At 37.6% G+C, this 24,390-nt stretch overlaps 1 protein-coding gene across 8 annotated transcripts in view; it reads left to right on the top strand.

Annotated features, from left to right (window-relative positions):
- The window catches only part of ESRRG (estrogen related receptor gamma), a 366,229-nt gene that overhangs the window by 334,235 nt on the left and 7,604 nt on the right, over positions 1-24,390 (top strand). For all 8 annotated transcript variants that reach the window (XM_018085061.3, XM_018085063.3, XM_025896385.2 and 5 more), the window contains one exon: positions 20,442-20,711. In XM_018085061.3, the coding sequence (XP_017940550.1) occupies positions 20,442-20,711 (270 nt within the window). The remainder of the gene's footprint in view (positions 1-20,441; positions 20,712-24,390) is intronic.

A 24,390-nucleotide genomic window follows, 5' to 3' on the forward strand; every position in this document is an offset into this window, starting at 1 on the left:
TACTTGCTACATTCTTCCACTCTCTTTTCCCTCCTTTCTCTTTAGACATTTTAATCTGAAATTTCAGTTTTTCCTCTGACACAGAGTAACTTTTTCACAATTTTTGCTAGTTACCTCAGTTTTAGTAATTACAGAATATAATAAAGATAGACAGTGAAGAAGGATTGGCACACCAGCTTCCCTCTCTCTCTCTCTCCTCATCTTTTTAAAGGAGTGAAAATTCAAATTGTTTTTCTTTTTCCTTTTTTTTAAAAATTGATTTGGGATTTGGAAAAATTGATTGCCTCATGTGCATCCCAGGGATTCATTGATATGTTTATTGTCTGATTTGCAATGTCTCACTTTCTGTTAATGACTTTATTTGTGTACAACAGTTTACATGCTTTTCAAGAGAGAAAGAGACATAAGCTTATGTCCTGGCAGCACTAGTGGCAAAATAACCCAAAATCTCATCTTAAACAGCAGAGCTTTTATCTGGATATTTAGGACTGATTTAATAGTATAGGGTACGGACCCTAAAATTGCAGATCTGCAGGGAGACTGCTAATTTCAGCAGGAATTTGGGCCTTCTTACAGTGCTGAGTGACATGAGAGAGAGAGAGAGAGAGAGAGAGAGAGTGTGTGTGCAAAATACTGTCTCTGCTCCGACACAAGCAGCTATGCGGAAATAAGAAAAGAGGATTTTGTAGGCTTGTGCTGACTTAATGTAGGTTTCCAGCACACCAAAGCCAGACAGGGGGCTTACTGTGTTTGACCTTAAGAAACTTCTTGCCATGAGCTGTGTGCCCTGGGTGGACCTGCTGCTGCAGCATCCTGTCAGTTATGTTTGTTTCAGCTAACTTGCTTTGGGAAGCTGAACCTCAGGTGTTTGGGAGTGACTTGTGGAGAGATCCTTTAGCCCCCTCTGTGAGAAAATAGTTTTCACAGTAGCTGTTTGATTTGATTTGGTAAATGAATTAAGTGGAAATTAGGGAAGAGGCTTGCTTGTGAGCATACCTACTTGCTTTGGGTTCCCTGTCATGTTGAGCTCCTGTTAAGGAAGCAAGGGTGGGGAGAGTGGTTGTGCAAACGTTTACATGTAAGCTCCTGGATAGATACTGTGTGTTACTCATTCTTGGCATCAAAACTCTTGTTCTTTGATGAGGGAAAATTGCAAAGAAATACTGCTGCACAAGGTGTTGATTCCATGCGCCAGAGATTTAGACAACTTAAAATGTACCATCAATTAACAAATATTTGGTTTTGAAACAAAATATTTTGAAATAAAAGATGTTATTACCTGTCTTTATTTTTGTCTTCAGACTGGTATCAAGCTCTAGCAGCTTTGAGGAAACAAGAGATTTATTTCAGATTTAAATGAAGCTAAGTAATTTTAACTAAGTAATTTTAGCTCTTGTCCTAACAAAGTTGGAGCTTCCTGGCACTTTACATTAACATATTCCTGGTTGTTTCATACCTCAGTTGCTAACTGATGCTGCCTATGTCTCTTGCAAAAGTCTTCCCTCTTTTGTAATCTCCAGAGACTATGGTGAGTAAAAGCTGCACACAGAGGCCATGTGCCTAAGAAGCTCAGCACCAGAACCTTATGTTCTGTCTAACCATTTTACCTACTACCATGGTATGTTTAATTTGCTTTTTCATCAAATCAATAATGGGTCTAATTGAAAAAATTGGCAGAACTACATACAGCCTAGCTACCAGTGTCAGTGTTTTCAGGAAATCAGAGATGTTGCACAGCTATGCAAGTGACACCTGTGTTAGTGCTGCATCTCTGTTACCAATGTGTGGAGAAACAAACATTACTCAGGTGCAGGACCTGTACCAATTGATCACTATGCTATCAGAATTAATCACCTGGTATTCAGCTCAGAGAACAAAATTTACATCTTAATATACGACACTCCTGCACATACACACATGCACTACTAAAAATGGCACTGCTCACTCCTGTTTGAAAGTGTGCATCTATTTTCTTAGGCAAGGCCTAGCAATTCTTGTTCCTAGTGTTAATTCCCAAACACTTGAGGTGGCTACTCCTATTAAGTCACATCCTTTCAAATAGAAACTCACACAGGACTGTGTTATAAAATGGATTTTGTTCCTGGATTTGCATTCCTCATATCCTGCCCTTACTCTGACAAGAAAAAGGGATTTTTGAGAATCTTTAGTGCTCTGCAGAAAATAACCCGTGTGAAGATAAATAAATAAATAAAGTTTGGCACTGTGCAAGATTGGCAGGCCTTCACCAAGATGGTCCAGCAATGGTGCAGGTGCATTGGCTAGCAGTGTAGAGAAGCTTGTGTGAGAACAGCACAAAATCATAGCACGTGCTCTCCGTTCCCTACTGACAGGAGTGCTCAGTTATCCCGGCTGCTGTGAACGAAGCCGGGCTTTATGCAGAGTCTGGTCGATGTCCGTGGGGCTGGCAGAAAGATTCAGGCCAGGTGCACCAACTGCAAGATGAGAATTACAAAACACTAATTTTAAAAGAAAGAAATGAGGATTTCAACTTCATGTTTTGTATAATTGCAGAGCTAGTGGGGTTTTAAAATACGGCAAAGCCTTAGTCATTAGCATAGGGTAATCACCTTTGCTGTTTAAAGACAAAATAATAACAATAGGAAAGGTATTGTACATTGACACATGGAAATTTAATGCTTTTCAGAGAAATTTTGTGGGGATTTTTTATTATGTGGCTAATTACATATTTACATGTAATAGCACTAGCAGAGCCATTACAGTCCATTGGGTAAATAATATGCATTTTAAAAACCATTTATAAATATGTATTTATTTGATGGACCAGAACGGTTTTTTGAAGTCATTCTCATCCACTGAGTAAATAATATATGGATTGCTTTTAAAAATAAATATGTATTTCTCCAGTAGACATTCCAGGCAATTGGGTAAATAATATGCATTTTTCAAATATTAAAAAAAAACAACATACAAATGTATAGAAATCTGGGCTAAATATGAATCTTCCTGAGAGAGCAAAATGACTCAAAAGGTGTCAGGTTTAGCTTTGAAATTTCTGTTTAGAATTGTCAGTTTGTATCACTGCCTAGAGTTAATTAAATGTATTTTATGCATTTTCATACATACAGTGTGATATCAATGTCTGTTTACAGTTTTATAACACTGGTGCGCTTGACCCTCTTACTCAGTGTTCTAAAGTCAGCACTACGTGGTTAAGGTCCTTGTTTTACTGTGTGTTCATCTTAATACAATGCCAAACACATTCATTTTGTGGGCATAGTCCTGCTTCCATAAAAATACGTGGGGAAATAATGGTCACCTTAGTAGAAGGCATCTCCAACTCCTTTGTACTTCTCAACTTTAGCGTTTCCTCTTTGTGTCCTTTTGGTTTATGTCTCACGATTGGCTTGTGGGCAAAGTATGAGAAAACATGAGGCTGTTTAATTACATGGGCTTGATTCGGAATCTGTTGGTGTGATCAGGACACTTTGAACTGGCCCTCAGAGGGATTTAGTTCAAGTCAGATGTAAAGATCTGCCAAAATCCATAAAGATACCCTAACACTAGAAGCTGAAGGCTACCTTTCTTGACTCTGACACTGAGTTACCATATGACCTTGGTCAAATCACTTGACTTTCTTTTGGTGAAACCTTGATTCATACCTCCAGTTTGGAGTCCTTTGAAAGCTATAGCTTTAAAACATTAAATATGATTCACAGCATGTTAGGATTGAAAGATGTGAGCACAATGCATCACCAGTTTGTTTCTTTTATATACTATGGATCTAGACCTTATCCATCCTTTTCCAAACATTTTAGTCCTTCATCCATTTCATATACTTTTCAGAAATGTTGAATATACTTTGTAGACCTTTTTTGGTTAAAATATTTGTTGTTATTCTCAAACATTAAATGAATAAAATAGCATAGCAGCCCTGTGAATTAGTATCTATATATACCTTATATCTGTCGCTTGCACAGATTTCGTGACTCCAGCAGAATCACAGAGAAAGTAATTGGTAGATTTGGGACACCACATTCTTCCTCATATTCTTCCTGTATAAATGTACCTCACGCTTCACCCATGCCTCTGACATCATCTGTGATACACTCCTGAAAACTGCTGACGTTATTAAGTTAGTTAGCTGTTTGACAGGGGTGTATTAAGGCAAGTGCCAGCTATAAAAGACTTGTGCCTTATGCAATCGGGATAGCTAAGTGGGATCCATTGTCAATCTAATTGTTACTTTGATCCTGAAGGAATGAAATACAAATACATAGTGAGAATGTTTCAACTAGAGCTCTGTTACAAAGCCAATCACAGCAGCAGCGAATTATTACAAAGGAGCTTTTGGACCCATCTCTCATGGCTGTTCTTGCTGTTTTCTTGATTCGGTGCTGATTTGGCCTTGATACCCAGCATTGCCTGAGAGCCCAGCAAACATGATGTTTTGACAGAACAGATGACTAAATTCTCACCTCTTTCCTTCTCAAATGACTGAGACAGAGCACATAACATCCATAAGAAAAGCCATAGTGAGTGGCTGGTAATGAAGGATCAGCGAGAAACAAGACATTTGAAAGCAAATGTCTGGGACAAGAAGAAAACCAAAGAAACAACAGATGATCCAGTGGTGTTTGCACATTAAAATTTTGGTTTAGAACCCTCTAATGGCACATCCACACAATGCACAACCATGCTTTCTGTGTAATTTCTAAAACTACTGACGAATAGTGCTCAAACACCGGATGGTAGAGCCCAACACTTTGTGGTTGTAAGAATGTGGAACATAGGGTAAGGCATGCAAAATGAAGCCCAATTCTAAGCTTTCCAGGGCACCGAGACCAGCATAGTGCAAAAAAGTGTAGATAAATTAGTGTGCAAGAGAGGGCATTGCTGGTGGCATTCTAAATTGACCTTCTGGTTCCCAGAAGGAATAAGAGGGTCTGATAGCAGAAGAATGCAAAGAAAAGGAAGGCTGAAAGCAATGGTGAGAGAAACATGGTTACACGAAGTACCTCTGAGCATACCTAACTCTTCTTTGTAAAGCACATAAGTAACTGAGATATTATTGAGTGCCTGCCTGGTCATTATCAGTCAGTTTGCTGAGACATAGTTGTGGGAGTAGCTCATCATACTGAACGTGAAGGAAGAGAAGGAAGGTCGTGATATTAAAGATCATCTAGGGAAGGGTGTCTTGTGCATTAAAAGATGAGAGACTTGAAATAAAATGTGAAGATGCTAAGGGATAAGATGGCCCAACTGTAAAAGGAAGAGTTTGTATCTTAGCACTCTATGGCCATATTGAATATGACTGTTAAATTCTTTGTATAATTAAAAGAGATAGGAGCATTCATACATTTTGTTGCAAATTGATATGATCTTTTTTGTCAGTGATCTGAATAAGATTGTACTATAGTTTTTAATTTAGCAGATTAAGAAGCACAATTAAAATATCATGAAAAAGATCATAATCTAAACCTCTGGGGTTTTTTTTGCTTATCCCTGCCAAGTTGATAACAAGAGCCGGTGTATGTAACAATTACCTCCACTACTGTAAATTCACTCTAGTTTGTGGGCTGAAGTGTTAATAAATACCTTGCAGTATTCCAGAGGGAGAAGCTTTCCATCTAATTAATAAAACTGGGAAGAATACCCAGGACACTGAACCATATCTTTCTTATTAGTGTTGGCTTCTACAAAGGAGAATCCCTGAATCTCAACACATTAGTAAATGTCATACTCCTGGGTTGCACAGAGACCTCTTGAAAAACTGCTGATTTGCTGTGGAAAAAAATCACCATGGACTTCAGAAACAATTCAGCTAGGGAATGCCAAGTGTAGAAAATCAGGGTAAAGCACGGCATGCATTATAGCAGCTAAGATTTGTGCCCCGTTTGGTGAATATTGAAAGAGAAAACATACAATTATACCTCTATTTCTCTTCCATTTTTCATCTGTACTTATGTTAATATCTTTTTCTGTGTCCGGGTATGACCTTATTGCAGTTAGCATTTTTTTGAGCCTTAGCAAAACCTCTCTGTGTTCTCTAAAACAGATTTCTTAAAAACACTTTATACTTATATGTAGCTACTTACATGTAGCTGTTTATTTAAAAAAAAATCACTTGAAGAAGGAAAATGTTTTAAGCCAATACTGAAAAGAAAGTCTTTCACAAAATACGTAGTGCTAATTCCCTTTTCCTTTGCAGTAATCCATATTTGGCAAAAATAAACTTTGTCTTACTATACCTCAGCCAGTTCTGTTTCAAGGTAGCTTGTAGTAAATTAGCAATTAACTTTCTGCCCATAATTCTTTACTACACTTTATTAAAATCATTGCAATAATCTTAAATTATGGAATACTGAAATGCATTATCTGACAGACTAGACATTTACCAAAGAGAGTAAAACTTCATGCATTTCTTTTGTAGAATAAAATTGTAGGATGGAGTTTCTTGTTTTCTCACATTATCATTATTTTTATTAAATTGATGTAGCAAACTGGCATTACTGCCTCTGATAGAAACAGAAATAACATCTTTGCATTTACTTCTTACTTGAAGTTTTTTGCTCTGAAAAATGCTCCTGCTGAGTATATTTGTAGCTGCTTTTTACTCTACTGATATGAATGATTGGGAGCAGAAAAAGAGGTAAAGCTACAGAGTCTATCCATGAGGTTGATGCTAATTTGGCTAAATGAGTCAACTGGATGGGAAGTAGAGAAGGTAAAAAATCTGTCATCTTCTTTGTCTACATCCAGTCTTTTCAATGTTCATAGTACTGGCTTTAACTGAGGTCTTCACTTAATTCTGGTAACTTACTAGTGCATAAGAAGGCAATTTAAAGTCCTGTCCAGGAATCCTAGTCTAGCAGTGTCTGTATAATCTAGTATGTAGATGTTCTAATGTACTGTATGTGCTTAAACCTTTCGATTTGGGTTTGGTTGGGTTATTTTCCGCGTTAAGAATGTTTACGATGCTTCCACATGCACTGCAAGGGACAGATCAATGCACACCATGTACAGTGAATCCCTGCCATATGCGCAGTTTCAATAAAGCATGTTAACAGCAGATAGTGGTCCTTAAAAGACCATATATCAAGCATCCTCAGCATTATGCTGGAGGAACCTGAATCACACATTCCCATGCCTGTCTTCAGTTGCAGCTTTGTTGATCAGTGACCCTTTGTGACTCTGTTCCCTGTTTCAGAAGATACTTCTCTGATATGACCTGGGTGATTACATTAATTTTTTGTCCTTCAACAAGACAGTTCTTTATATTAAAAGAAAGGACATGTTTAATAAGCAAGGAATACAAGTTAATGAGCAGGTGATCTTTCTTCATTTTGGTAGCTTTTGGAATACCCTTGGTTTGCTTAGTACAAATGCATGCATATACAGGCTTATGCAAACACACATTAATATGTATACCTGTCTGCCTTTATGTCTGTGATAACACCACGGATCTTCCATATCCATTATTTTTGTCTTTCTACAGTAGCAGTAGAGTGAGAGCTCAGTTGCTGTGATTTTGAAATTCTTTGCCTGGGGCACATCTCTCTAAGCTCTTCTGTTCTGAACTCCAGTTGTAGGAGTAGGTTCCAAACACCTCAAAGAAAGGCAGCCCAAATTCTGAGACTTCAGTTTTTGGGAAACTAGTAATTGAATGCTATAGGTCATCAACATATACTCTGCTGTCTTCAGCAGTGATCAGCCTCAGAGGGGGAGACATGAACCCATGGTAGGCAGAAGCCTCAGAAAAATTTTTGCTAATTCTTTATGCTCAGAGATTAGATGAAATAAGGAAGAAAAACATTCTTATCCTTTTAATTTGGATTTGGAATACTATACCTGGAGCTATTCTGGCCATCCATGTAAGCATTAGCTCCCTCTCTTGAGTTCTTAGCTTCAGTGACATCCTTTGGCAAGAAGTTCTCCATTCCAGCTACACTGTGGATGAAGAGTTTCCCTTCTTCCTTCCATTTTGCATTTCCTGAGTTTTACTGTAATGGTATTTGGTCTGTATTATAAGACAGAATAAAATCTTTAGACCTACTTTTTGTATCATTAATTTATATATACTTCTACTGAATTCTCTCATAAATCACTATTTTGAGGAAGAAAATTCCTGCTTTCTGCATCTTTTCCTAAGAGTTTTCTTGGGCACAACGTTTTGCTTTACTTTCACTGAACCTCCTCTAAATCTGTCACATTTTCTTTGGAAAGGAATGAGCCATTCTATTGTTCTGTTAGAAATCAGAGAGTGCTATTGATATTTTCATTTTAACTTTTCTTGCCTTCTGAAGTGCTTTTAGCCTCAGCCATGAGCATGGCATCAGCTTCATGACTAACTATGGGCTACTTAAAGGGCTACTAATAGATGCGGTTTTCAGGCTAATGTTTTCACACTCTTCCCTGGACTCTTTCAGAACTGGCCAGGATGATGCATCTCTCAATTTCTTTTTCTCACCTAGAGATCATTTAGTCAGCCTTGTCTCACTTTGGAGGGACTAACAATGCATACTCGGACGGCCTCCTGTCTTAAATTAAAGAGGGCATTGATGGAGGTCACCTCCATAAACTGCATTCTGGTGTTGCAGGTACCAAGAGCATATAGAATACCATTGTTTCTTTAACTTGCACTGAATTTTTAGAAGTATTTTCATTTTCAGACTGAAAATAAAATAATGTCAGACAATGTTGCATGAAATTGCATCTCCAATGCTGCCTCCAGTGAAAGCCTATCATCTGACTTCACCTCTGTGCATCTGCTCACGATAATGCATTTAGAAATCAGGGATGTTTTGCTGTTTTCAGTCTTGGAAGCAAGTGACCTGGATTCATTTTTAAGAATATGATTTGCAGACTTGTTGACTGGGATTCTTCATTTGGAGGATGAGTTGATTTGTCTGTATAAATCCCCTGTGTCAAATTTCATAGATGGATAAAGCAACCCCTTGCCTTCCATATAAAAATTCATAGTCCTTAAAAAATACGTAATTTGAGGGCCCCCCCTCAAATTAGTATGAAGTATGAGAGGGTTTCACATCTTTAAGAAACCAAACAAATTCCAAACTGAATAAAAGAGACAGACAGAGAAGGTTGCCTTTCTGCAAGCCGCCAGCTTTCCCAAGTGTCTCATCCTCTCCCCTCTGTCATCCTGAGGCAATGTGCCTGCATTTGTGTGTAGATTTATAGTTTATCTTTATCTATGGCTTCATCTGTAGGTAGCTATTATAGCCGCCTTGCCTGGATATTGTTTGGGCCTGATAGATCTGTCTGTAGTTCATCAAAGGGGAGCTGAGTGGCTAAAAGCCATTGGGTCCAGCTGAGGATGAAATACGAGCCATCAGCCTTGGTAATGGCTGTAAAATTTCATAATTACACGGCCTTTATTACATTGCATAATGATCCTGAAGCAGTATGGAACAATTAATTAAGATTTTCAACCATGGCTCTTTCAGAAATTAAAAAGGTGCTAGTGGCTGAGAAATGGGGAAGTGTCTTGTCCTAAAAGCATTAGGGATGCTTAAGAAGTACTTCCTGGGTACTTAAAAAAAAAAAAAAAGAAAGAAGAAAAAGAAGTGAAGAAAAAGAAAAGAAGAAGAAAATCAACTAGTTAAGCAGCTAATGTCAGAGTAAGGTTTTTGTACTTGACTGCTAATTCTTAATGTCAAAACTGCATCTAAAACTCCTGCAATAGTCACTGCCGTAAAGCTGTTCCTTTTCTGTTCTGTAAAAATCTTCATGCCTTTTTTCCCCTGTGCTCTGTTCTAGCCATTTGTCACATTTATAGAAGTTGAGCTCTGCACATTATTAAATAAATGCATGCCGTGACTTAGGAGGAGGGTCACTTAGCTGCGTATTGGGTGTACTGACCAAGGATTTACTCTTACCCACTTTCTCATGTCTGAGGCCATTGAAATTCTTTGAAGATCTCTGCAGTTTGACAGACATCCCCAAGGAAGACTTTTTTTTTCTTTACTGTTTTGATATTTTTCTTCCTTCCTTTTCATCTTTGTAAATGCAGCATGTCAGATGTAATATAATATTTTCCATGAGACTGACCTCAGACCTGATCAGAAGTAATTAGATTCCTAAGGTGCTGCAAAGGTGTCTCACAGATCTCTGATGTACATACCAAAAGAAAAAGTGTTTATATATGTGCAAGGAATATGCAGGGAGAAACAAGAGGCCTGAAACTGTGCATGTGCACATTACTTGTGGTGACCAACTGGGTACAATTCTGAAGGCTATCAAATTGTGATTGAGGTGGGATATGGAATGCTCACTGTTCCAGTGGTAGTAAAACTGGTGAAGAAAAGACAGCAAAAGTAACCTTGGTGTTCTCCATGCACCATCAAAACTTTAAGGTCTCATGGGAAGGAATCTCCTTTTCACCATGTGCCTTTCCGCCTCCCTGAAACTATTTTGATTCGTACAAACTCTCAGTATAACTCTTAGATAGGATAAGCATTGAATATTACTGGTTTTAAATTGACCAGTCATCATGTAAGGTCCCATCGTTCTAAATATTTGATGAGAAGCCAAGGTTTCTCCAAGGCACCTTTAATAATAAACTTCCTGCAGAAAATATAGAAAGGATTATGTGTTTCAAGGAGGAGCCGACTGCTTGAAGTAAATTCTCTTGTTGAGTCATTTATTCCCTTAATAGGAATTTTCTGATCTGCTGTCATTCTTGTTCACACACTGGGTGTCACTGCCTCTAAAACACTTGTCATTCTTTAATGGAAACAAAATAGTCATTGCAGTCAGAGCCGCAATGTCATTCCACTACCCCTTGCTGCGTCGGCAATAGTGAAAATGACAGAGCGGCTCTCAGTAGGGGTAATTAAAATGTAAATATTGATATTTTATTATTTGAAATTACTTTCCAGTGCGGCATTTAATATCTCTCCATCTGTGCGGCTCTGTTTAGCGGTCACTTTAGTGCAGCTCTGGGATGCCAAGCGGCGGCTTGATCCCCGTTATGTCAAAATGCTTGTTGCTGCTTAATTTTGATATCTAATTAAGTGGAAAAGTACAGTCCACACTGTAATCCATGGCATCTTAACCAGCTGCTTGGGTATATTTAGAATTAATCTCCACTATGGAATCATCCTAATGTATGCAATTAAGAGTCTGCCGATGGCTAATTAGGTGTATTAGAATCAGGCAGCTTCCTTTTTTTTTTCCTTTTCTTTTTTTTCTTTTTTTTTCCCTGTGTGTGGACTGTTGTAGACTTAAGACACAGCCTCCAGAGATGATCTTAATGGTACATACACACTCGTCTAGGTAAACTAGAAATTTCATGTGCATGTAGGAGAACATGTATGGCTCTCCCCAAACCAGGGAGATTGTAAACATCATTTGAATTTTTTGGCATCTGCAGCACATTAAGAAAATCAACTAAGCAACAGAAAAGTTTTAAAAATTGGGAAGAAGATGGGAGATGTGTAGGGCAGTGGTCTGAGCTGTCATTTTCCTGCCAGAGGGTGAAAGGGGATATTTACCCAAAATTTTGCAACCTGAAGTTTTTGCTTTGGCAGTGGAGAGAGATTTTAGGTAGCCCAGCACATACAGGGTTAACACAGATACGTTGATTGGATCGCAAGCATGGTTGTCTCCGTATGCTAATACATTCCTGTATTGGATTCATATTAACATGATTGGGGAATTCCTGGAAACCTGACTTTGCCTGATGGAAAGATGGAGGGAGCAGGGATTGCCACAGCTTTCAGTGAGGAAATGACTGGTGGCTTCCCCAGGGGAGAAAAAGGCAAACAGCAGTGACCCAGCACTCTGAGGAAAAGTACTCTCAAAGCAGACCTGTAGAGGTTATAAATAAAAGGCAACATGTATTAAATGCACAAGAAATTCCTCCTTTCTGTGAAAAAAACCCCCAACAAACTAGCGGTATTTTATAATCCAGAAAACTTCATTTTGAAGACTAACATGCTGAAGAAGCTTGAACTCTAAATTTCTTGATATTCCCATTCAGTGCACGCAACTTTTGGGAGGTTGATGCACACAATGGCTGAAGTGAGCAGAACCTGAATGAATGTTGATTGTGTTGATTGTTATTAGTTTAGCAAGGTTCCTCTGTCAAGTTCATGCCTTTTTTTTTTTTATTATTAATTTAATTTAATTGAGTAAAAATTAAGAAGAAGGAAGAAGGATGGACACTTTCTGTTAAATTATGTGTGATCATACTTTCACTTCTGGTAGCTGAACTCTTTGAAGGATCCAGGTAAGGCATACACTACACAGGATGTGCAGATATTATGCTTACTATTTTAAGCTGAACTGTGTTACCATTCTCTCAGCTGGACTTTGAGAGGGATCCAGCCGTACTCATGATATACACTTGTTTTTTCATCTACATTCACTTTACTAATAACAGAATGTAGTTTTTATGTTTTCACCCACATATCTGGCTTTATTGTAGTTACACTCAAATATGTACATTCACAACAAATTGAAGGGCAATTTGAGTGAAATCAATATTTATGTTGAAAATATGATTCGTGTTTTTTATGTATAGACTCAGTGAAAGAAAACAATCAGGGTCATAAATACAATCCTGCTCGTTTTTCTCCTGTGATTTTCGGAGCACACTGTGTCATGACATCTGCTTCTGCTATCTTCGGTAGAGGACACTAAATCCCATAGTCTAGCAAAATTGTGTTTGAAGGTTAAATTTTAAAGAACTGGAAGAGTTAACTTTAAAGAAGCAGATCAGATCACATATGTAGAGCATTAAAAAGATCACCCTCAGGAATCTGCGAGTTCATACTGCTGACCTTAAGGAGACTTACAGCTTCACTGGGCCATATTGCACTGCTAGTCTGAATTTTAAAACTTTTTTTTCATTGTCCATATTCAAAACCTCTCCTCAGAGCAGGTAATGCACCAGAAGATTAAACTGTCTTACACAGAGGAAAAAAAAAAGGGAGGGGGAAGGCAGTTTCCTACTTATCAGGTCCTCTTCTGTTCTCAGAGCATCTGGTAATAAAGCAAAATTTAAGTGTTTGGCCTGGCATCTTTTTAATGGAAGGTTGGTATGAGTTTGCAGTAAAGCTGTTTAAAATTGTGGAAGTTCCAGTGGTAAAATCAGGCTAAAAGAAAAATCAAGTATTAATATGTTTAAATTTATTGTCTTATATTTTCCTTTTTCTTGGTGAATACTGAAATAATGTGTGAAATAAAAATTAATAAAATAAAGAGTACAATATTTCAAACCGTGTGTTTCCAAAAATACCATTATAAAGTGCTCCATACATGGAGGTCTTACCGAATCTGTCCTGAAGCAAGGGTGACTCATTAGTTTTTTTAATCTTTAGTGTTTCCCTGGAGAGTATTAGCACCTGGTTATGTGAAGTCAGAGAGATATCCTTAATCAGTCACATTTTCCAGCTCCTTTCCATTACTAATGCTAAAGAAGCAGTTCACGAGAACTTGCACTCTAACTAGAAATAAGAAATTTAAAAGTAGCTGCCTGGAAATATTTGGGTAGTTAGAGAGGGGTGTGACTGATTTAAGTGCTGAAATCAGTTTGAACTATAGTGGGTTACATCTCACTGGGTGCCTCTAACCCTGGGAAGAAATGACAAGCTTGAATTGCTCCTGTTTAGTGTTATCATGTAAGGTTTCACAGGGTAAAAGGCAAACCAGGAATATTTCTAACTGGTATTTAAAATACATTAACACCTTTTTGTATACCCTGAGTGAAAGGTCATGCTAGACAAGCAGCATCTTTACTGTTTGTAAATGTCTAATTTGCTGCTTTTAAATTGCTGTGAACTTCTCTTACTTAGTCCTGCTGAATGAATCCAGTGTTGCAAATACTTCTGACAACCGAATATTTGCTTAGCGAGAATCCATTGTTCGTAATGGATTGAGAGGGACATGCAGTGTGAATGCATTTTTATTGCCGTGCCATCTCTCTGCTGTTGTTTCAGTGAGATGAAAGTAGCGTTGTGATAACAGCCCGGGGTTTCTTAGTGCTCTGTGTGGCATTTCCCGTCTTACTGGTAGGTGTTAGCGAAAAAGTGCTTATCGTAGGCATTTTTTCGTGTTATAAAATATAAAAAAAATATGTATATTTTATAAGGGCTTGGACAGCAAGAGTTAGGAGTACAAACACACTTAAATAAAACCCGAGAAAGTGCACAGGCTTGGCTGAAAACATCCCAGTGCTCTTCAAATGAATGCGTTTTGTCTTTTTTTCCTTTAATTCGAGACAGAGTGATTCCTGGGCACCTCTGTGTGTGCAATCTGATCTCCCCTCTCCCACGGCTGCACAGCTAACAGATGGCAGTCGCAACTCGCAGCGCCGCTCACAACAGAGCCCCGGTGCTGCTTTTGCAGTGCTCTGCTGTAGTGGCAGGAGGAGATGCGACATAGCAAAGCATCGCTCTGAAAAGGCGGAGGTTTTATTGTGCAAAAGTTGCTGGATGGATTTAATTTCTAAATGTAACTTTAACTGCGGCACGTCAGCTCTAAAGAGCTTGGAAGCTGAATCCAGCAAACAGCATTAAGTTGAGCCTTTGGTTGTATTTCTGGTCATTTGTTAGTTTGTGCTTTGGAACTTGATGTGTGATTTTCAAGTTTGGGCAGTTACCTATGCTTTTTGTTGTGTGAGCTGACACTTTTCATGTGAAAATTCTCAGTCATACTTAAATTTCAGCTTGTGCAATTTTTAGCCTTTGACCAGGGGCTCCATAAGCAAGGAGGTATTAAAAAAATAAAGGGAAAAGAAAAAACTGAAGTAACGGATTTACGCTGGCATAATGAGTTGTATCTGTTTCTGTTCCAGCTTTCACAAAATTTCATCCATAATCTGGGAAATATGTTTGGTGATTAGTGAGAGCACTCTCCTTCTGTTAACGGTTTTCAAAACCACTGAAATGTTTGTGGGCCTTGATATATATTTTTAGTCTACACAGTACTTTGAAATGAGATTAAATCCATTTTTTCTTGAATTAATATAATAAAAAGGATCCCTTAATTCTGATCTATATGGGAGATTCAGCTCTAGATACAGCCTAAAAAAATTAATCATGCCATTCTCTTCCTTGTATTTTTGAGAGACTAATAGTAAAGGGCAGTCAGGCTATGAAGTTTTCTTTCAACAAAGACTATGATCATGTCTAGAAAACATTACATAGCCCTAGCAGAAATTTCACTGTTGAAATTTCCCTAGCCTTTGTTTACATCCCTGGAAGGTAGCTGAAGTTGCTCAATGGATCCAAGCAAGCACTGAGTCTGTGCCAGGAAGGGAGAAGAGAGCAGAGTGACAGCTGTACATCTGAAAGTGCATTGGACCCAAGTCTGATCTTGAAATGGGGTTTCTTTTCTTCAGTGCAGCCAGGATAAGCCTTTGGCTCACTGTTTGTCATTTGACCATGAAGCCACACACGCTCTAAATAAAGTAATCCGGGCTAAAAGGAAAGATTTTTTAAAATGTATTTACAATATCAGATTGTTCTTTGGACAGTAGTGGCTATACATCATTTTTGAAAAAAAAACCCAAACAGAAAACTATGCTGGAAACATCAGTACCCATAAAACATTTAGAAAGAGTTAATCTATCAAAATTAAGTGTAAATAATTTAAAAATCCTACTCTGATATTTCAACTGTGTAAATATATTGAATCTGCAACACACTAGTGAACATGTCATTTTCAAGTGCAGCTTTGATTATAAAAAATGTAAATGAAGATATTTGAAGTACAAACCAGGGCAAACAAGAGGAATATTTCACTCGTAAAGCTAACAGTCACACAAACAACTGATAAAATAAATGGGAGACAATTATCAGAAAAGGCAGACAACTCCCAGATTTACCAGCAATTTCATACCAGGTTTGATCAAATATTAGGATTTCTAAACATGTATCAGAGAGGAAGGGAAGTTCATTTCCTGCGAAGTGAAATAGACTCTAGGATTTGAGTCTGAGTAACCTTAACCTGACTGAGGCATCGTATCAAATGTTTAAGGATGAAAATAATGGTAGGGATAAGTCCAGCCACTGTCTTTTTTTTTGGCCAGTAGTTCTCGAAGTGCTGTGTGCAAGGCACAGATCTTACTTTGGCACTTGACCATCTGCAGCTGCTTCACTCTGGCCCCTAGTGAGTTAGTGTCCATGAAGTCCATCTTAATGAAGTAGAGGAAAGGGTCTTCAGGAATATAAAAGATTTACCCTGCTTATCATTGAGCTGTGTGCAGTGTGAAATAGAGAGCAAGTGGTGCATGTGCTGATATTTGAAAAGATCTGTGGTTTAAACAGCCCTGTTGAAGAGGCTGTGAACTGTGCTTGGAGCTGGCTTGGAGTGCTGAGCACTGCAGAGTGCAGTCAGCTCAACACCCCTTGTTCCTATAATAAAAATGTTAAGGCCTTTTTACCTATTTATTGCTGCTTCCTTTGAGCTTTGGGGTTACTGGTATGCAAAAGAAAAAAAACCACAAGTATATGTTCTGTTGCTCAATCAACCTTTTCTCAATCCACCCTGAGTTATCTCAGTGAGTCATTATGGCATAATTACAATTTGAGTGTGATACACTGTTTGTAGAAAAGTGTCTATTTTTAGCGGAAGAACACTACAGTCCCTGAAAGGAAGAGAAAGAAAGAAAAAAAAGGAAAAAAAATCTGTAACCAGCGAATCAATGCTATTGTTAACTGATAGTACAAGACACCCTGTAGATTTACTATGCTTGCACTCAGACACATAAAAATCACACTGAAAAGAATGCCTACCAGGGGTTAAATTCATATGCCTGCACTGCAGCCTATTTCTGTCAACACTCAGCTCAGGAAATAAACATTTATGCTTTCTGAAATGAAAGTGTATTTTTGAAGACTAGCCGTCAGATATTTTTTGCCCTTCACACTTTCAAATGCTTAGCCTTTTTTGTAAGTTGACTGCAAAGTGCATCAGTTTGCTAGGCAAAAAGAAAAAAAAAAATCTTGACAAGTGCCCATGGCATCATTGTCAAGCACACGACTGTCTAGTAGAAGATGGCAGGAGGGTTGGCACAAAACATGCTTCCTTCAAGCTTCTTACCTCAGGGGTACCTGACTCTTGAGAAGCCTTTCAATCCTTCCAAATGACGTTACTGCAAACTGTCATCTGGTTTATTTGGAGTGCGCTGTATCGCAGATAAACATGCTATTTAACTGCAGGTCAAGGTACAGAGTCATTCTGCGAGCAAATGCCTGAGATACATTAAATGGCATTGACTTGGGGAGGGAGATGGAGAGAGATCAAAGTTGTCACCAATATGGTACGTGCTAAGGGGGGGAAAGGTGCACAACACTGTATTTTAAAAGCTGTTACACAGTTCTACATTTAAAGCGGTGACCTGCAAGACTCTGAAAGATTAGGGATGCACACAATGCACAACAAGGTCCAAAACCACACCATCATGCAGCATCTCAGCGTGGTTTGGAAAGAGCTTTGAGATGTGACTGGAGAGGCTAACACTGGTTCAGAAAGATGGAAGTGTATTTCGTCCAATGTGGAGACTTTTTAAAAAATAGTTAAAATTTAATATAGAAAATGTCCACTTGTCAGAGGATGTGGTTGATCTGGGGCACTCAGATAACAAAAGCTCACAGACTCGACTTTGGCGTGAAATAAGTATAACCTCCTTCAAACAATTAAAAATAAATCTTTGTATATAATAAAAATATATATACCTGTGTAATCTATTCTCTACATAAACATATATTCCTGTGTAATCTGTTCTTTTAACTGTGACTTGTTGAATACATATTAAAAGGGCATTGCTGTGATACAAGAGATATGATGGATGCTTTTACATTTTCTGAAAAATCAAAACAAAACCAGATTAATTACAACTTGATGCAGCTTTACATTCCCACGAGGGATGCCTTTAAAAGTTAAAACATGCTTTCACTGAACAGGCTTTCAAGGGAAAGTTACTTCGATCAGGAAGAAAATAGTCATGTTGATTTGATTTATTATTGAAGAGTGGAACAATGTGGTTTATATTTGCCAGTTTTTCTATAATGTAAAAAATTTATTTTGATTTTTTTAATGTGTCAAATAAAAACAACTGGTGTATTTACTGCTCCAGAATGCAGATTTTTCAAGAGTGCAATACAATAAATTATAGTCAACATCCCATTTCCCCCACTCACAGGGCAAATGTAATTTCCTTTGACTGTGGCACACAATAAATGTTATTGAAACATAGTATTATTTATAAAAAAAATGAAACCAGTGCCAAAATAGATAAGCAAATAAAAAAGGAAGTTGGGGAGTTTTCAGGAAAAAAAACCAAATACAGAGAGAAATTGCAGGTTAAACTTTTTTAATCAAAACTGATTTTATTGCTTTTTTCTTAATTAAACTCCACAGAAGTGTGTGAAACATTGTTATACCTGAAAAATTGTTAATTTGTAAATCACAGGGACAAAAGGGCTCCACTGCAACTTTAAAGTTTCTATGCACGTAAATGTCAATAGAGTGCCTTCTCCATCATCAGCACTAAATTCACATTGATGCCTCTTTTCTTCTCTGTATTGATCCTTCCATGAGAACGTAGATTTGTATCTGTTAATTAATGCGTCCTGAAACAGCGTTTGTATTAATCAGGCAGATAAGAAAAATTGGATGCCTGCACCCTCATGACAACCGTAAAAGTGCTGGCCCTGATAAAATCGTGGATGGACCTCAATAAAAAAGTTCCTCCTTCCACTCAATAAACTAATCATCCTGCTTTTAATTATTCGGCAGAAAGATGTGTGGAGATTGGAGAATGTGTAAATCTATTTACTAACAGCAGTGTCTGGGAGGGAGAATGGGGCTGTCACAGGACGGTGCTGCAGGCTACATTCTCTGTCCATCTGCTACTGCAGAAAAACTGGTTCTTGAAAGACAGGAAGGAACAGAAATGTTGAAGCTAATTGAAATCATGAATTCCTCCCTATAACCTCTGAAATGATTATTTCTTCTCCATTTCCCTCTTATTTATTTTAATCACAGATGTGTTATTTTCTATTGTCACATCTTCAAGGGTTTCCTGTTGTTGTTGGCTCAGTTTTTGTTGGGTTTTTTTTTTTGAAAGAGGAGAGCTACAGTTCTATCACAAGACTCAAAAAACAGTAAGAGAAAATGAAAACAAATAAGGAGGGGGAGAAAAATGAGAGAGAGAGAGAGCATGCAGCCAGTTTTATGTTTCATTTTTTATGGATGCCTGGTGGTTTGGATGTGGGCTTTTCTTTTTTATTGTATTAGTTTTGTTGCTTAGTGCTTATAGAGAAAATCTTGTTTGGAGTAGATGCCTTGCAGATTTGCTAGTTTATGATATATTCTTGCTTGACTGTAACTCTTGACTTTCAAAACAGAAAAATGCGTTTAAGTGTAATTGAACGCCAAAAAGAATGTTCTTACAGCGGGAACCCTGTCAAAGGACATGTAAGCAGCTCCATAAACAACTAAATGAAAGCCTCAGACATGTCTTAAGACCCTTTAAGAAAAGCTTGACTAATCCCCTTTGATGATTTTATTAAGTACTTGTGGTTGATGGTGCCAACTGGCAAACTGCTGCATTTCACCAACAGGCCAGGAAAATCACTTCCTCTCCCATATTGTTTTCTAGCACCTAATGTGATTGGGATATTAGCAGTTTGGTATAATAAATTAACAGGTACTGTAAACAAGAGTCTGAAAAGGTAAGACAGTAAAGATGTTTGCCTTTATTAGGAAAGACAGCAGAGAGAGGGGGAAAAAAAGCAAAAGTTAAATTAATTAAGAGGCATTTATTAAAATTGTGGTTGCCCTCAGAAAAAGGATGGTGTGACTGCTATTCAGTTGGCATTTCAATATGCCACCCTGTTATTTCAACAAGTGTAGCAGAAGCCATTATTGAAATGATTAGTGTCTTTTCTGCAAAAGGTGGGTGTTACATCTCTTTCCCCTAAGGTTAAAGTTCAAAGAGAATTTTTCTCCTTTTGACTGGCACCTTAATTCTATTAAAACATCAAATCTTCCCTTTTAAAAGTTTTATTTTTTTCTTTCCTAAATTGTCCTTCTTGGTTTATGGTAGTGATGAATAGAATCAGCAGATCCCTGTTTCAGAGCATCAGGTTTTTAGAACTAAGCACAACTATTTCAGAACAAAGAAGACATGATACAAATCACAGACTGTCAGTGCAGAACCCCCCAGATTATTATGATTCTCACAGAAAGAGTCTGCAAATTCCAGCTTGTTTAAAACTTTGGTTTTGATTAGAAAACATTTGATTTTATATTGATTCACTTTCTTGTTACAGGAAGAGGAGAAGAGGCACAAAAGCAGAAGAGAGAATAATAGAATTACATGCATGTTTTATCACAATGTATATAAAAATAAAAAAGAGGAGCAGATTTCTGATAAATCTGATAAATCCAGGTGTGCTTAATATTTTTCCTTTTTTTTTTTTCCTACTCAGGATTCTCCACTTTGTCTCTAGCTGACCAGATGAGCCTTCTGCAGAGTGCTTGGATGGAGATTTTGATTCTCGGTGTTGTATACCGGTCACTTTCTTTTGAGGATGAGCTCGTATATGCTGAAGATTATATTATGGATGAAGACCAATCCAAATTGGCAGGCCTTCTTGACCTTAACAATGCCATACTGCAGCTGGTAAAGAAATACAAGAGCATGAAGCTGGAGAAAGAAGAGTTTGTCACCCTCAAAGCTATAGCACTTGCTAATTCAGGTTGGCAGAGTGGCATGACGGTTGCTACATTTTTAATGTCACTTTTTTTTTTTTCCTATCTTCCATAATACTTTCTGCATGCTTGTTTTAAACATGGTTTTAGAATAAGAAATTCCTAATTAGACTTTAGCTAAAAGGCAACAAACAAAGCCGTTCAAACTAAGAACAACTTTCTGTTTCAATGTAATTGAGGAATATGTCCCTAAGGCAGTGGAAAATATTCCACTGTATGATTTGGAGAGTATTTTACAGGCAAAGATCCCTTCAAATGAATATAGATGTTGTTCTCCTAAAACCATTCCATAATCCAGACAAGCCTAATCATTGCAATTAAAAGGAAAGAAAGGGTGCTGAAGAATAGGCTATATATTTTCTCTTTAAAGGCAGCTACTGATTTATTTGATAGAGTGAATTCAGGATACGGAAGGAGAGAGGAAATCCTTATTAAATCTCACAAGGACCACACCTTACCTTGCGGATCCTGTGCATTTTTAGAGATAGTACTTCTGCAAAAATTATTACCTGTGCAGCAAGAGTTAAAAATCTCAGAAAGAATTTTTTTCTGCATTTGAATTTGAAAGTGCTGAAGCAGTGAATACTGCTAGATAAGTAAAAATCGTTTTTGCTTTGTTGTTTTTCCTTTTGTGTCTCCTTAATGCTTTATTGTGGTCTTAAGTCCCTTTTAGCATTTGCATAAAGTTCACGATAGATCCCTCTTTAATGACGTGCCGATCATTAGATACCTGTGTGTCAATAACATGCTCTGATGCTATGTTCCATTGACAGTCACACCGTGCCCCTCCATCTGCTTTTGTTTTGACCCTATCTTTGAACTTTATCTTGGTTGCTGGCCAGTAGTTTTCCCTTTAATTACAAGAAGGAAACTGTCAATAAAATCTGTTAAATGGGATGCAATGAGTGGCTTGAATGGGCGGACGGCTATTTGTTCAAATTCTGCAGCATTCAAGGTATTGACAGTTTGTTTTCTGGGGCCATATGTGACGATCAATCTCAGGCTGGGCTCAGCCGCGCTGAAAAATGAAAAACCAGATTGCTTTTGCTTACTTGTGGATGACGACTTGTGATTTGGCGCGGTCCTAGTGAGATGAGACCTTCTGCCCAAATTGCCCCCCTGAGAGCCAGGACGCGTGACTGTTTTTAGAAATAATTTTTTAATTGATTTTGTAATTAACAGTTCATCTACAATATTGATGCATGAATCCTCAGATTGATAGGAGGGAAATTGTTTTCAACAATGAAGTTGTACTTTCCTATTTATCTTTGTAATGTGATTTAGCACTCTGCATTTTTAATTGGAAATATAATTCAAAAACATGCAAAGCCAAAATGCTTGTTAGTTTCTTTGTAAAATATTCTCCACCCCACTAACTCTGCCCTGAGTTTTAGAATATTATATTATTTCCAGAATTAGCAAAATGCTAAAATGCCTCTAAAGATCAAAATTATTCTTAATTGAAGATTTATTTCTAATTTTTGAACGTTGTAAATAGACACTTGAGGATGCTTTGCAGCTACAGAAAGGTTTTTTCCTCAAAATTGGTCATGCTTAATGATCAGAGCAAGAAAGTTATCTGGAATTAGGAGTCTAAATGGAGAAGGTTTTTTGTAATTATTTTGATTCTGTTATTCAAAGACTAAAGTAGAAATATTTCTGTAGTTTACTTGATAAAAGGGATAAGGGCTAGAATATAGGGATATGATAGTGAATACTATTCACACCTTTTTTTCCTCCCCCCAAAAAGATGTGCAGTGTTTAAGTAATAATAAAATATAACTGCTGCCAAAAAAAAAGTTTAGTCATACATTGTGCATAGAGTGTATCAAAATCATCTGTAGCTTCATTAACTTCACTGGAAATTACAACCAGGATAATGTCAGAGATAAAGACAGTTCAGCATACTAAAATTCAGGGCACACTGAAGTGAAAACATTTCCTTCCCTCATCTTAAAAGAAATAAAATTGCTGTCTTAAAATGAAACTGTTGCAAGGAGTTAAAAAGCAGCCCAGCCATTCCACTTCCCTTTCAACAGCGTTTTGACTGCTGGCATTCAGCATTTCAGCTTCAGGTTGTATATGCAGCAGATACCAAACTTCTAGCAGCTGTAGGTACACTAACCTGTAAAATAGCACCTGCAGAATTACCCCCCCATCAGTGGATATCAGACCATTAGTGTTTCATTTTAAAAATGCTGCTAAAATTAAAATAAAATAGAATTGCATTTTTTGTCTTTTTTTTTTATAGACAAAACCAGAATAGCTTATTTTCATAGAACTGGGAACTCAATTAATGTAAACGCAGCTAATTTAAAGAAAATAAAATGCCATTATAAAATCAATCAGTAGCAATTCACATTTTAATATATTCTATTGCTACTTCTGCTTTCTTCCACTATTTGTTTTTCTGGTTTAAAATTTGTTAGCCTTTCTATAGCTGTAGAGAGTATAATAAGAAATCTTGGATGTTTCAGACATTTTTGCCGTATCTGCACTGTCTAGAAAGGTTCCCAGGTTGACTCTACTGTAAACAGTAGACAAAAATGGTCTTATACCTCTGTAACTGTGTTCATGATTTATGATACAGTGTCATAATACTTTCCCCGCTGGTGTTTGGAAGCAGGAAAAAGAAATTGTAGATTGTATTCATATTGATTGTATTTTGTTTGAATAAATACCACAAGCTTTGCTTTGGCCAACAAATCTCAGTAGTGTGAGCATTAAAACACCCCAACTGGTAACTTCTCTTTAGGCCTACAGAGCCTGCTTTTGCAGTACTGGATCTAATGCTGCCATTTGGTTCCCTAAAAGGTGGGGAGGAGTAGTTATTTTTAGGGAGATTCTCTGACAGCCCCTATCAAATGTTCCCTGTGCAGGGTTGGCAATGCCATGCCACTTCTATAAATTTCCACAAATGCAAGATGTGGCAACCTGGTAGATTATTCTGATTTCAAATGAAGTGCAAATAAGACTCTGAAAAGTTTAAATATGTATGTAAGAGCACAATACTGAAATGTACAGACATTTCAGTCCTGCCTACGTTGAGATCTATACAGGCATGATTTCAACGGTTACATTTAATATGTAAATATGGAATTTATCAGGTTAGTTTTAAGTATCTGCATTGATTCAATAGTAATTAGTGAAGCCTTTATGCTTGAACTCCAGAGAAGTAACTCTTTCTTTGGCACTGTCCTTGTCCTGCCTGTATCATGAGCTCCTTCCTTCTTTCCCTACCTTCTGTACGTAAAAGCCAGGAGGTACCTTGAAGCTGCAGGATGCCACTGCTCCGCGTTCTGCCTCACACCGCCCAACTGAAGCGAGCTGGCACCAATGAGCACTTTGTTTACCCACGCAGAAAATCAACTTTGAATGGTTTCCAAAACATGCATGTACCAATTACTTCCTCGTGTGTAAGGGAAGGTGAAATATTTACAAAATGTGCTTGAGGTGTACACAAGTGCGCGCGCGTGCACCTGAACACTCCGGCACAGCAGAGATGACCTGCTCATCTCTTTTGTATTAGGAAACATTTCCATGTATCGATTAAGTAATACTAAACAGGGAGTTGCAGGTGAGCAGTTTTTTGAAATTGCCTAATCAGTAAGGGCTAAATTAGGCCCTCAGTCCAAATGTTGCGGAAGAGCTTATGAGTCACAAATG

Source organism: Manacus vitellinus, unplaced genomic scaffold, assembly GCF_001715985.3.
Source record: "Manacus vitellinus isolate BGI_N305 unplaced genomic scaffold, ASM171598v3 scaffold_8_pilon, whole genome shotgun sequence".
Lineage (NCBI taxonomy): Eukaryota > Metazoa > Chordata > Aves > Passeriformes > Pipridae > Manacus > Manacus vitellinus.